This window comes from Pseudomassariella vexata (genome assembly GCF_002105095.1).
Source record: "Pseudomassariella vexata strain CBS 129021 chromosome Unknown BCR38scaffold_12, whole genome shotgun sequence".
Taxonomy (NCBI): Eukaryota; Fungi; Ascomycota; class Sordariomycetes; order Amphisphaeriales; family Pseudomassariaceae; genus Pseudomassariella; species Pseudomassariella vexata.
In genome coordinates, this window is record NW_024467967.1 from 785,933 (window position 1) to 800,607 (window position 14,675).

Here is a 14,675-nt window from a genome sequence, read left to right on the forward strand (position 1 = left end):
AGGAATATAGTGTAAAGGCTATACAGTACTATCGGGGTTTCTCAGATAACCCTGGAGTACATATAGTTAAGTGCTAGGTGAACAAATGCTAACAGGATGTGCTAGTCAAGAGAACAACTGCGCTGAGCAAAGAGTACAGTACAGTACAGTACAGTAATTGAAATAGTCTTGGACTAGTTCACAAGTGTAGTCGTTAAAGCGTATTGAATGCTTCACCTATAGCTGAGATAGATGCGTGGATTAATCACTGAGGAGATGACTGTCCATGCAATCAGGAAATCCGTCCCTAATATATCCATTAATTTCCTCATTGATATTCCCTTAGCCCGAGGAGCTGAACATGCTGACAAGGAGAGCACTGCACAGGTATCTGGCAATGAGGACGGGACACGGAGATTTTGCCTGGTACCACAGAAAATTCGACCATCAAGACGCGAAACTACGCTGCTCCTGCCGCCGTCTCAAAACGATAGAACACATCGTATTCTGTGCAGAGGCAAAGAAGACGATAGAAGCCTGGCCAAGACCACCGGTACAGGCAAAGGATGCGGAACCTGCAGAGACGCCACCGGTCCCTGAGCTCGTGACTTAGAGAGACCATATGGAGTACTGGGGATGGATCATGAGGACCCCAGCGGCCTTCAAGACGCTTCTCGATGTGACGAGATTCTATAGTGAAATATGCCCCCGCTGAATTCGGGCAAGGAGCACAAGCGTGCGCGGGACAGAAGCCCGCACCGAACACGTTAGAGAACAACACGACCCGGCTGTTAGGTCTGTAGCACTACACAAATGACATAATCAGACAGAACAACCAGGCCACACTGCCCTGACCGGCGAGGACAGGAGGACCTAAGAACACCAGCCCTAGGGCGAAGAAATTGCCAGATAGACGAGGCTCACAAAAACGGGGATCAAGGAAGTCGACTGTAGACAGAGACTCTGAAACAGTATACCATAGACTCTAGCCTAGCACGTCAGGTACCCCAAGGGAGGTCCGCGGGCCTCGATTTACGAGCCTGCCACAACGTTAAATACAACAACAAATTGATATTCCCTTAGATCGTGGATGTGAGTACGATCAAGGCGATCCATGCGCGCCGCCAAGACCCCGATTCTGTCGACAGCTGGCAATAGTGATCTTTGCCCCGCAGTGTGCCTTCTTCAGCGCCAACACATTTTTGTTCTTTTTCAAGGGTGCATATTCGTAACAATAACTTTGAGGAGCTGCAGTAGACTTTGAGTAAAATACAGAATTTATTGAGAATTTAGGCAGCAGCGGACGATCAAATCCCATGTACCGAACCGATCTACCCCGCAGGATCTCTAGACTCGAATACACTTCCTGGTACGTAAGACGACGAAGATCTGGGGTCTGTGAGCGGTGCTATGACGTGACAGGGCATATACGCGGATGTCTCAAATAGACAGGTGCATCAGAGTCTCAATAAAGAGAATTGTGCATTACGTGCCCTCGGTCAGGAATGCAGGTGGAATGGCAGTCTGATCATGAAATCAATTCTTCCCCCAAGAGATGCAGAGCCATGAAATGCGCCAGACATTAGAGTTCCCATGATAGTAATCCATCCATATATATACACAGCTGTCTCCATCCCCTACGTCAAGATTTCATTACTTGACTGATATGTTTGGCTAGATGGATTAGCGAAGGGCTCTGATTGATTGTCAGAGTGCTGATCTCGATTCCAACCTGCTGCTGAATCCAATTCCTCATTTCCATGGCAACGAGCGAGTCCATACCGAGGGACTCGAGAGAACGGTCAGTAGCCATTTCTGCTTCATCTTTGATCAAAAAATCTGCCAATGTTCGAGCGAGGGCGTTGGCTATGGTCTCAACCTGTTCGTCTTCAGAGAGCTCCGCAGCAAGAAGTGTCTTCAAAGGAATGCTTCCTGGTGAAGTAATATTTGGAATGGTTTCTTCAGACAGGCTCAGTGTGTGATAAATGCTCATGCGAACGTCGCGCTTCCAGGCAACTCGTGTCGAAGGAGATGATATAGGTGCTGTTGTGTTCAGCCCTATCACAATTTGTCCAAAGTTTCGAGAGGTCTTATCGGCAACAGTTGTTGTAAATGGCCGAGATCGTGCTAGCGCCAAAGAAATGGCCTCGAGAAGGTTCTGTTCTCGCAGGATGTACATGCCAGTTCGTTCTAGTGAGTTCATAATATCGTCACTGTCTGCTACGTAGCCGACATCTCCCATGACGCCCACGTCAATGACAGAAGCCACCAAATCATGCTGGTGTCGGTATTGTACGAAGGCATCGAGATAGGTGTTGGCTGCCGCATAGTTAGCCTGCCCCCAAAGGCCGATCAAGCCGCTCTGAGACGAGAACAGGAGGAAGAAATCCAGAGGCAACGACAATGTGGCGTTGTGCAAGTTCCAGGTGCCTTTCACCTTGGGGTCGATAGCCGCGTTCCAGTCGTCAAAATGCATATCAGAAAGTTCGACGTCACGAAGAACCATGGATAAGTTGAGAACGCCGGCCAACGGGTGGATAGCGTTGGCAGTGTCAACGGCCATGTCAACGTCTGTCCTGCAGCTGACGCTTCCGGCAACCAAAGCCACCTCGCAACCTTGTGATCGCAGATCTTCCAGAAAGCATTGTAGTCGAGGCGTTTCATTGGCAGATCGAGATAGGAACACCAGGTTTCGAGCACCGCGCTCAACCATCCAGGTGGCAATAGCTCGACCCAAGCCACCAAGACCACCAACAAGCAGATAACTGCGATCTGGCCGAAAGACCGGATCGATGCTGGACAAGAGCGAATTGCTGCTTGGCTTACACCCATGCGCTCTGGCTAGTGAAAACGGGTCAAGAGGCATCTCGATGACTATCTTGCCAATATGCTTCGCCGCTTGCATGGTCCTGTAAGCAGTTTGGAGTTCTGAAGCAGGAAATATCTCAGAGACAAGTGGGCCCCTAAGGGTCCCTGAGCGAATCAACTCAGCACAGCGTTCCAGCAACTCAGCTGCCTTTTTGGGGCGTGACTGGGATAGTCCACGGAGATCCAGGCCAACAAATGTCCTGTTCGCCTCGAATGTCTCCATGGATAGCTTCGCGCGTCTTTGGAAATCCCGCTTTCCGATTTCAACCATCATGCCGAATTCTGCGACACACCTCCATGATGCGTGAAGAAGATCGCCGGACAGCGAATTCAAAACCACGTCAACACCGCGATTCTCAGTCGCGTGCATCAATGAGGTCAAAAATGATGAGTCACGGGATGAAAAAATTCGGCTCGGGTCAAGGCCGTAATTATCCACCAGGTGACTACGTTTGTTGTCGCTGCCTACTGTGCAGTAAACCTGATCAGATGGTCAATAAGTTGTCTAAACTATGGAAGGGGGGGGGACTAACATCTGCACCTATCATCTGTGCTATCTGGAGTGCTGCTAAGCCGACACCACCACAAGCCGCATGAATCAGAATGGACTAAAATTTAGTGAATGGTTAGCTGTGAAAAAACGCCCATGTCTCGATGATTACTTGCCTGGCCACGTTGCAGACGTGAGACGTCAACTAACGCCATCAGAGCTGTGGCATAAACACAAGGTACCGCAGCTGCCTGGATAAAACTCATGGCGTCGTCCATCTTGATACACACAGACTCTGTCAAGGTCATATGTGTCGTGAAGCAGCCATCACTGAGAAACATGACTCTGTCGCCAATAGAAAAGCGGTCGACTCCGGGTCCCATCGCTTGAATGATTCCACTAGCTTCAAAGCCCATTTCGCTCGGATCGCCTTCAACAATACCGAGCGCAACAACAACATCCTTTGAAACGTCAGTATGATTTTCTTCTTTTCATGAAAGGGTTACGAACCCGAAAATTGAGTCCAACTGCTTTGACCTCAACAAGGATTTCACCATTTCCTGGGCTTTGGATTGCCGCATCTGTCCATTCCATGGTGTGTAGCAGACCGGGAGATGTCATTGTAAGCCGTTTGAGCATACCCTTATGGTCTTTTCCTTCGCTAGCCTCTGCGATAGCACAGGCGGCTGTCTGCCAATGAAACCGGGGGATGAGAATTTCCCCGCCTACTATGGCGTATTCATAGTCCGTATCTAGTGCATTGAGACTCGACGGCCGAATCGAATGCCTTCGCACAATGTTGGCTACGGCTTCTGTGACAGTAGAGGGACTCGTCGCATTATCCACTTCAATGGTGAAGAAGTCACGAGAGTACTCGTTGCGAGCTGTTCTGGCAAGTCCAAGCACCATGGCCGCTCTTGGATCCTCGCATTTGATCTGAGAGGATTGACCAACCCAGAACAGCCTTTGCTTATGTGATTTCAAATACTCCTTGATGATATCAAAGGAGTCTCCGGACATGTTGTGTAACACTGGTTCTTTAAGATCCAAGAGAGCAATTGTATCGCAATCAGGCAAGGGCTGACCGAAGATGCAGATGCAAACATTTACGTCCAACCCCTCAAGGCGCTCCCGCATTTCTGTGACGTAAGGTGCATCAAGGGAGTGGCAGAGTAGTGCCATTTTCCTTACAATGCTAGTTTGATTCGCGGGCGAGACAATCAGGCCTGCACTAAGGTGGAAGGGCTTTGGAGAGTCTAAGACAACAGACTCTAGTTCTTGGAACCCAGCAGCGTGGAGCTCTGGGGCCCAACGAGCTGGCGAAATCCACGGCTCGTTGACACGGCCGTCGTCCGCACCCAGCCACCAACCTTGGAGATAGCCCTGGCGTTCGATTATATCAGCACATATACAGGACGAACGCAATGAAAATAATTTGACAGCGACTGGATGATTCAGCCGGAATACTCACCATGATATAATTCATGAACATAGAATCTGGGCATGGTCAGCCAAATACGACAACAGAGAATGGTATGTCGACTTACCTGGACAGAGCTCTTCCAAAAATAGTCGACCATTAGGATTGAGCAGACTGTGCACATTGCGCAAAGTAGTATTGAGGCAAGGGGTTGCGTGGAGAACCTAGAGAGTTTGGCTGTTAATGCTAGATCTGGGTTGCTTGTAGAAAGTCTGTGCTTTAGCACTGAGGAACACTTACGTTAGCTCCGATTATAAGGTCGTAAGTACCAGGCGAGAACCCTTGTTCGACCGGATCTCTCGAAATATCTAGCACACTGTACTCCATACCTTGAGCATTGGCAAATCTCTCTTTGGCCGCGGCCATAAAACCAGCGGAGATGTCAGTATAGGAGTAGAGGCTGTAGAGACGCTCTCCATACTCAGAATGAAGGGCTTTCAGCACCTTGGCTGTAGTGCCACCAGTACCTGCACCGATTTCCAGAATACGTAGCCGGGGATTGGTGTTGGCAAGAAGTCGGATCGCGTCAGTCCAATCAAATGACATTGCATCGTAGAGCTTGCTCAGGATGTCATCCTTACGAAGGACATGCAAGGCATGCATAGTCCCAGCGAAAATAGCGGATGCTTCTGAAAAAAGATTGTAAACTGCAGCTGAGAAGACAGCATGCGGCGAGCTTGAAAGACGAGCCATGATTTCATGGATCCTGACAATTCTCTGATTGTGATTCAGGCTATGAAGACCAAGCTCTGTAGGAATCAGCTTGTTTGCTCCGGATTGATAGCCATCTGCATGGAGACGCATCCAATCTAGGAATTTGCGAAGATGATCCGCCCCGCTATCATGCATCGTGATCTGCTCGAGGTGATCGAAGATGCACAGCGTAGTGAGCTCCTCTAGAAGGGGCCACTCCACCGAACGTGGAGTCTGGGACTCTTGGGTAGCAACAAGCCGCACGAAGTCGCTATGCGGACTCCACTCGACGTGCGTAAAAAGTGGCACACCATCTTCCGTTACGTTCCTTGTTAGAATAGTGGTCTTCAAACCCTTCAGCGTGAGGACGGGCGTAGAGTTGCCATATGCTACAAGGTCTCCTTTCCAGGATCCAGCATTGCTCATATTGGTGATTGTTGCCGTGGCTTCTAGGTCGAGGCTGGAAGGAGAAATGACGATCTCATCGATGAAGGTTGGCACGGCCAAGGAATTCAATCGTCTTCGTTGCCCGCCAGACGCAGCCGCCATGAAAAGTTGTAGGCATTGGTCGAGAACTGCAGGATGCAAGGTATATGATGAAGTCGTTTGTTCATTGTCACCTGACCCCGGCACTTGCGTTGCGATCGTTGCCCTGGCTGCGGCAGATGTGGTGGCGGCTGATATAGACTTTATCCCGTGGAACAGCCCCGTGTAATTGAATCCCACTCGTTTAAGAACGTCGTACCAACTATCGCCTTCCACCAACCGGGGGAATGTTAGATTTTGAGAGCCAATACTGTCAAGCCACTGAGGCTTATCAGGCAATCCTGTAGCCTCGCCGCAGCAATTCCTCACCCAGTCTGTCCCGTCGAAGGAAGTGATAGTGAATTCCCACCAGACCGAGCTATCAGACGTATCTGAAACGGTAGGATTTAAACTGGTGACAAGCTCGACTGCCTTTCCCAGCTCCAGGACTCGTGCTGAAGTAAATTGGACGTTTTTCAATGTGTATGTTGTTTGACCAGATAGTTGCCGTATCGCTTCACCAATCATGGCAATGTATCCAGTAGCAGGGAACACAACTTGACCGTTTACCACATGGCCGTTCAACCATAGTGTGTCCTCGAGGGTGAGAACCTTTCTCCATGTCGGTTGGCTGGCCGTTTCCGTCACTCTGTTTCCAAGAAGCTCATGCGGGGCATGTTCACGGAACCTCCAGTCATGCGACACGCGGGGCTCTTCCCAATGTATCGTGTCCTGATTCCAAGAATAGGATGGCAAGTCCCGTATCATTGCTCCTGGTGAGCAAATGAGAGAAAGATCCATGGGTACTGAGTACTGGTGTAGGCGGCCAATGGTACGGAGAATGCTCTCCCGACTGTTTTTGCCCCTAGTAAGGGTACCGATATGAACATCTGAGCGATTCATGTCTCTAACAATCTGACCAATTGGTCCGGCTAATGCAGGGTGAGGTCCAATCTCAAGCAGTACAACTGGATTGGATTCATCACGAAGTGCAGAACGCAAAGCCGTATCGAAGAGAACAGGGCACTCCATATTGGCCCGCCAATATGGTCCTTCTAGCTCACCTCGACCTCTGATTCGTTCTCCTGTCACAGACGAATAAAAAGCCACGTTTGGCTCGACACTGCGGACTTGTCTCAATTGATCCTCGTAAGATGGTCCATATTCACGCATATGATCTAGGCACCACAAGTATTAGCGTGAAGATCTGAATCCCAAAATTTATCAGTATGGTACTCACGGGAGTGGAATGCCTTCTCGACTCGTAGCATGCGGGTGAATGCTGTTGGCCGCTGGTCCTTGATATTATCCAGTACTTGTTTCACAGCCTCCGTGTCCCCAGATAAAGTCACGCTGGACTGACTGTTTACACAAGCGATGTCAACACCTGAGATCAAATACTCCCGTACTTCATCTGATCCTAGGCCGACTGCAGCCATAGATCCCTGGCGCTCAGAAGATACGTTGCTTATTCCTCGACGTGTTGCCGTGAATATAGCAGCCTCTGCAGTCAATGCACCACAAGCATATGCAGCCGCTGTCTCTCCTGACGAATGGCCTAGAGTGATATCGGGTTCAATGCCCCAAGACCGTAGGACATCGACCAATGCAATCTGTAATGCAACACACAACGGATGTCCCAACTCGGCGCCATAAACGCGACTACCTTCGCCGTTCAGGATCTCATCTGTAGGTATTATGAGCTCAATATGTACCCTCATGGCATCTACTCGACTTACTTTCAATTGTCCAGGGTGGTGATTGTTCCAAGGTCTGCAAGTATCGATCGAGCTTTCGGATGGTTCTCTGAAATACAGTATTGGACTTCATCAAGTCTGCGCCCATCCTTGGCCATTGGGCTCCTTGGCCGGTGAAGACCCAAACTAAACGAGGCCGAGATTGATCTGTAGAGTGAGTTTCAGAGATACCTTCCGTTAGGGTTCCGTTCGTTACCATGAAGGCTCTGAGAGGCTTGTGTTCGCGCTTGTTCGCTAATGTGTAGGCCAAATCGCCAAGTGCGACATCATGACTGTCCACATATTCACGATATGCCTCAATCTGCGCAGCGAGTGACTCCTTGCTGAAAGCTGAAAATAGCAGAAGACTTTCTGACATATGGTGCTCAGTTATCTCACCACTAGCGTTTTGAACTTGTTTTCCGGAGACATTGTCAATGCTGGCCAGGTCTTCGTCATGAATCGCCCCATTTCTCGATTTCTGATCGTTGCATGGGTTGATGGCTGTGCTCTGAAACTGTCGAAACGACTCCAGGATAACCTGCGGTTGGGTCAGACAAATCGAAAAGTGTAAATTGTGTTTCCTGTGTCAGACGTACATGAGCGTTAACTCCCCCTATGCCGAATGAATTGACGCCGATTCGTTCTGCACGTCCCGTGGGCCAATCTTCGACGTCAGTTGGTACATGAAATTTGTACCTGTCGAAGGAAACTGGTAGAAGTGTGAGTATAATACATGTTGAGAGGATATCATGGCTTACTGTTGGGGTTTGCTTTGGTGAAATTTATGTTAGGCAAGACCTTGCGGCGTTCCAAAGTGAGGACGGATTTAATCAAACTTGTCAACCCAGCAGCAGCTTCAGAATGACCTAGATTTGGTTTCACCTAACAAGTAAAGGTTAGCCTAGGTGAATCAAAGCGATATCAACCAGAAATTTACCGATGTGATCACGATTCCCTGATCGCCGAAGCACCTTCCAATAGCTTCCGTCTCGATTGGGTCACCGACAGGAGTCCCGGTCCCGTGACATTCAATGATGGCTGTCTGTGATGGATCCTTGATCCCCGCGGCTTCATACGTACGACGTATCAGAGTAGCTTGCGCAGTAGGACTTGGAGTGAGTAGCCCATTGGTTCTGCCATCAGCATTGACGCCCGTTCCGCGTATAATAGCGCGAACAGTGTCATTATCTCGAAGAGCATGGCTTAGTTTCTTGACAAGTATCATGTTTATTGCTTCACCGCGTGCGTAACCATCGGCGCTGGCATCAAAACTCCTGCATTGTCCATTAGGTGAAAGGACACCTTGATCATTCAGTGCTAGGTACGTTGTGGGCGAGAAGATCAGATTGGCCCCGCCCACAAGAGCACTATCACATTGACCACTTTGGATCGCTCTGCAAGCAAGATCTAGACACACCAGTGATGATGAACACGCCGTCTTGACCGTCATGCTACATTCATTGTTAGATATGTCGACCTAGCAGAGCAGGGGGGTCATACCTCGGACCATGCAAATCAAATTCGTATGAGATCCTGTTCGCCACTGCAAAGTCCCCAAGACTAGTACAGCGATAGCCTCCTCTGTGTTGCGTCTCTCTAGCAAATAGGTCGGCCCAGTCTTCTCCGAATTGACCAATATAGCAACCCATGTTGCTACCGCGCCATGAGGTGGCACCTGAATTTTCGAGACATTCGAGAGCAACCTGCAATACCTGACGCTGTAACGGGTCGAGACGTTCTAGCTCCGTCCTCGGCATAGAGAAGACAGTAGTGTCAAATTGAGGTAATTCCACGTCGTCCAGATAGTAACCTTGTTTAACAGGGATTGTACCTGGGCTTCCGGAAGGATTGTAGAATCCATCTATGTTGAACCGATCCGTGGGCACGTCACACAACGCACTTTCTTTATTGACCAAGAAATTCCACAAATCTTCGCCGTTATGGATACGCCCCGGAAGCCTCATTGCCATGCCGACGATGGCAATGGGTTCGTACAGGCACCGCCCCTCATCCTCTCGATAGTGATTCTCTGTTGCGGGAGGACTGCCATCGCCAGTGGTCAAAATTGTCTCATGAGCATGTGTGTCTACATGCGGTGAATTTTCTGGTGACATGATGCTAGAATGGTGTATTCTAAGCCTTGGAGAGAATGTATTTCAATGGAGAGCAGTGAATCACACTGAATGATTTTCGAAGCGATGAAAAGACAACAGGGAAAGCGAGATAGTTCAAGAAACAATGAAGTGATTTTCAGGCACTCAGTGTATGGTCACCATGAAATTCTAACAGACGGAGACTTGACGTGACTTATCAATGGAAGAAAACTGATCCCCGCATCGTTGAATCTTAGTTAAGCCAACTTTTCTTCCCGTGTCTGGTAACAGATGCCGATGTGTCGACTCGAAGGCACTCACAGTTTAGTGTCCGGTTTACTAACATGGGTGGGCCATGGATCCATTCATCCGAAAAGTCGCCGATTTGTCGCCGATTTGTGGTTCGAGAACATAAGCAATGTACCTCGTACTGTACCGTCAGAGATATTAGTACTCTGGAAAGTCATTAGCTCGGCAGCATCCTCGGAATTGTCTCTTTACAAATGTGCTCGCGCTGCTCGTCAATTTCAACTGGGGCAATCATAGCCAGGTCAGTCGCTGCCTCTTTATATTGAGGTGCTTTTTCGTACAAATCAATGATCTGAACACACTCTCGTCAATGAAATTGAGGACGCACGTTTGGATCACCTATGTTCACACCACAATGAAAACCATATAACTGATCGAAGACGTAGGAATGATCTCACTATATGCCGCCCAAGCACGATGGGGAAAAGGGGTTGGGGTGGCTGTCAAAGGAAAATGACACAGTCGAAAGCAACTCTTTCGCAAATATTAGGACCAGAAAGACTGGGGCGGCTTTCTTACTATGTTGATTGGGGCCAGCCATTATAGGAGGCCCAGGTTCGGTTGCACGTGAGGACACTGGCCCTGCACAAAATCTGCGAGCTTGTACGTGACCCATGTGTCCAGAAGTCGTACATGCCTTGCATAATGTCTGAACCGGTCGACTCAGGCAAAAGCCGGTAGTTGGGAGTAACAATTCGTAAGGCAATCACTAAATCTCAGTCCAGATTACTGTACCCGACTGCACCCAAACAACACTAATAATAATAGAAGGGCGCCAAGAATACTGTACCACAGTATTACTCGAAGAAGGTTATCCAAGCACGATAACATCTATTAAGGACTCCAGAACCTATTTCAAACGACGTTATATAATGACCATTCATCTGCAAATTGCAGCGTTCGAAAAGACAGAATACCATTCAACGAAATGTTGTCATCCCCACATGCCAATAGACGCCCTTATGTAGAAGATGCTAAACTGCTTCGGCGAGTCGCACGAGCTTTTTCATCGATGCTTCTAACCGCAGCCAGCTCTGCTTGATTGCTTCCATATCCATGGACTGATAGTGTATTTGCTTCTCCAGGGAGAATTCATCGATCCGCGTGCCTAACCCCTTTACGACAGTCTCGATGTTGTCAAGAATTCGGGCTGTCAGAAAGGTAATTACCAGACAACCGTATGAGTCGGGCAACGTCCATTTCCCGATATTAACGACAGGAGGGTGACGTTTCTCTGGGATGTGGACGCTCTCGAATGAGATCCAATTCAAGACGGTTTCTAGAACGATCATGCTTAATAAGAGAACTTTGCTGTTCAGCCGACAAAAATGACATGCTAGTGCGTTTTGAATGCATGCTGATACCTGCATTGCTTTATCAAAAGTCGCATCTACGCAGTGCATACTTTGCTGGCGTTCCATATGGTCGAGTTGACAGATGTGGTCAGTCAGCTTGCTTAAGCAGCAATCACTCGGTGAGATCTGAGCCTGCTCAGTGATACGCGGCAAACAAGACACTCCAGCGTCATTGCTCAAAGAGGGCGCCATATAGAATCCAAGGTCGAATTCGCTTAGGTATTGCCACTCTGAACTTGTCCAATCGACGTCCATGGATCCTAGGAGTTCATCCCTAGCATTGATTGTAGATAGTGGTGGTGAGTGTATGGGAAAATTTTCTAGAGCATTCAGTGTGTTAGTGAGCAAAGACGGTAAATATAGCTGAATCGTTGCGGATCTCACCACTTGGATCCCACAATTCTCTCCCCTTTATTCCCAACTTCTCCTATATCAGCTCATATCAGTGGTAATGATTTAATTGAAGATGTGACTCGGCTTACGCGCACGTTGTCTTCGCTAATGGGCCCAGTGCATTGCGGGTTGAGGCTAACCAGATGATCTTTTTGGCTCGGTGGGATTGATGGAGTTGAGCTGCCACGAAACATTCCGCTCTGGGGTGAGCCTCTGCTGGCAGAAGCTGCAAGTGCGTGAAGTGTTTTGTGATTGCGGCGACCTCTTGGTTTGCCCATCGTGGCCATATAACTATATTGGCATTCCAGATTCCTGGTGTTATATTAGAAGCAATTTCGCCAATATCATTGTCTGAGTTACGGGCCACATACAGCTCACGGCATTTGGCACACCGATCGCCACCAGAGCACCGAATTTTACTCTTGTGGCAATGATCACAGGCCAAACGTAAACGTTTTGCCATTATAAAGGAACTATTGGAACAATAATTCACTCAATTAAGATTCTCTAAACCTGAAGAACTTGACTGGGCGCAGCCAGGGAATAAAAATGTCATAGTTTAAATTTTCCTAATGTCATTGCTTACTAGGGGGTGGAGAAGAGCTCCGCAGCACTGACTAATTGCTCAAGTAGAGGGACATAATGCGATGAGCGATTACGAAGCAGCCCCCGATATATCTCTACGTATTAATATTTTGATTGTATATGTGCACCCAGTACATTCAACGTAGGAACGTCTAGCCTAAGGATAGTAGGGAAAGTTAGACAATTGTAAATTGTGAAAATTGCGACTAAAGAGCAGGTGTTGGTTCGTGCTATCATTGATGTCAGTAAGAGTGAGCATATATGGTGTATCCCTGACAGATTCTTAAACATTCATTAACAATGCCGTTTGCGCCAAGGCAAGATAGCTGGGACTTCGGTAGCAATAACGGTAAGTCAGTCAAGTTTTGCTTCCCATATGGAAACATTGGACGGTGTTATAGCAGACTCGACACTGTACCGGGTTGTGCTGTAAATAGACTTTACTAGCATCGCCTGAAAATAATGATCATAGTATGAGGCAGATTGCTGGGATGGCTCGATACAAGAGTCTGCATCCGCATTTGACAACTGCCGGAATCAAAATAGGACTAGAGAATTTTGTGAGTGGGAACTACATAAACAACTCATGCATCTGGCTTGTCTCCATAATATAATGTTGTGTTGTCCAGTTTTGGCTATCATCGTGACAGCTTCGCTCGCAGCCGCAGTCCTGTTCCCAGACGTCTTAGCGAGCCCGCCAAAAGCTGTATTCGCCGGCATTGCTGCTTCTGTCGATGGATGGTCCATCACGATCCCAGCAGTCTGGGGGTTGTGTACACTCAAAACCCTTCTGACAATTCTATTATTCTCATGATATCGCTTTACAATGGTTAGTCGCTTGCAGGTAAAAGTGTATTGGGAATCAATGATATTTGCTCCTGTACATGATGCATAAAAATAATCGGTAGAGTTAGCCGGACTTCTCAGGCATCAGCATGAACGAAAAATACTAGTATCTATGTACATAGCATGATGAACTGTATTGAGATCCCTCTTTCTCGGCCGTGAACGCGATTACTGAGACAGCCAATTGGAGCCCTAGCATTCTGAACGGGCCAGGCCCCCGGCTTCTCCAGCATATCGTGATTTCCGTGACTCAGGATTCGAAGGGCCCACCACGTGTGCAATATTTAGTCAATATCGGTTCTAGCTGCGACGCGATTTTGCCAGCACTTAGATGGACGGGGACAGTTCTTACCCAGTCCTTGATCATTTGCTGATCATTCATTACGGATACGACACGCAAGATTCGCGCCACGCTCATGTTATTGAATCAAGTATTGTGATGCACGAATCTAGCACTGTGCCAAGTCGGGACGGCAACTTATGTTAGTTGCAGCTTACGCCACCAACGAATTCAGGTGGATAGCCGATTAAACCTCTAAATAAGGTTTTGCCAAGAGCTTGGCGGGAGATTGAAAAAGTTGATTCCTCCATCGTGTTTCCGACCCCGACCCCTGCGACTTAATGACTATCATGAAGACCGTGATAGCGGATCCGCACGAGTCAGAAGAGGAGTCTGTCTTTGAGATTTCCGAGGAGGAACTCGACGTCAGAGGAAGATTCCGACGATGCCTCGGCTGATGCTTCGGAAGAAGAGGCCTCGGACGACGAGGAAGGTGAAGACTGGGATGAGCTGGAGAAGAAGGCCAAACGCAAGGATCGGGAGAGCGGGCTGGAGGATGAGCACCGCAAGCAGAAGAAGAGACGAAAGTAGACAACACGTGAGGATTGAGCATTGCATTGGCGATGGTCTCTAGAGTCGGCTCACGCATAGCCTCTATGGAGTATACTGGCTCACAGACTGTGTCTCTTCTCGTGGGATGTGTTCATGGCGACGCGAATGTCTTGCAGACGAGCGTGCTTCTTTAAGCTTTGTGTGTTTCTCCGGTTTGTAAATTATATTTGCTTTGAGGGGAAAATGAGTAGTCCCGCTCCAGGAGGCATTGGCATATCCTGATGGCGCGAGCAGCAGCTGAACGATATGTGCCGGGTCGGAATCGAGTTTGTTCTTAGGGTAAATAGTTCTTTATGAAAAGACGAAATGGCGCTATGGTTGACGTTCAAAACGACTGGTTACAAATTTGAGAAGTACATGCGTGGCTATGTCTTCAATTCAAGTCATGTACTTTGGGCAGTGAACAAAACCGCAGCAAGATGGGGCAT

At 48.4% G+C, this 14,675-nt stretch overlaps 3 protein-coding genes across 3 annotated transcripts; 1 reads left to right on the forward strand and 2 right to left on the reverse strand.

Annotated features, from left to right (window-relative positions):
• Window positions 1-1,213: 1,213 nt before the first annotated feature.
• On the reverse strand, window positions 1,214-10,158 carry BCR38DRAFT_468047 (putative polyketide synthase). The gene is made up of 13 exons (XM_040862767.1): window positions 9,275-10,158; window positions 8,712-9,225; window positions 8,533-8,656; window positions 8,371-8,483; window positions 7,775-8,312; window positions 7,276-7,722; window positions 5,058-7,213; window positions 4,885-4,981; window positions 4,809-4,834; window positions 3,848-4,720; window positions 3,514-3,798; window positions 3,381-3,455; window positions 1,214-3,328 (listed from the first exon to the last, which is right to left on the reverse strand). The coding sequence occupies exons 1-13, from the start codon at window positions 9,886-9,888 to the stop codon at window positions 1,622-1,624; spliced, it is 7,569 nt and encodes a 2,522-aa protein (XP_040712556.1). The 5' UTR covers window positions 9,889-10,158; the 3' UTR covers window positions 1,214-1,621.
• Window positions 10,159-10,971: 813 nt separating this feature from the next.
• Window positions 10,972-12,451, reverse strand: BCR38DRAFT_54247 (uncharacterized protein). The gene is made up of 4 exons (XM_040865455.1): window positions 12,296-12,451; window positions 12,014-12,236; window positions 11,916-11,958; window positions 10,972-11,851 (listed from the first exon to the last, which is right to left on the reverse strand). The coding sequence occupies exons 1-4, from the start codon at window positions 12,385-12,387 to the stop codon at window positions 11,151-11,153; spliced, it is 1,059 nt and encodes a 352-aa protein (XP_040712557.1). The 5' UTR covers window positions 12,388-12,451; the 3' UTR covers window positions 10,972-11,150.
• Window positions 12,452-12,809: 358 nt separating this feature from the next.
• BCR38DRAFT_526668 (uncharacterized protein) lies at window positions 12,810-14,525 on the forward strand (the record flags this gene model as incomplete). Its single annotated transcript, XM_040865365.1, has 2 exons — window positions 12,810-12,858; window positions 14,105-14,525. The coding sequence occupies 2 exons, from the start codon at window positions 12,810-12,812 to the stop codon at window positions 14,224-14,226; spliced, it is 171 nt and encodes a 56-aa protein (XP_040712558.1). The 3' UTR covers window positions 14,227-14,525.
• Window positions 14,526-14,675: the final 150 nt, after the last annotated feature.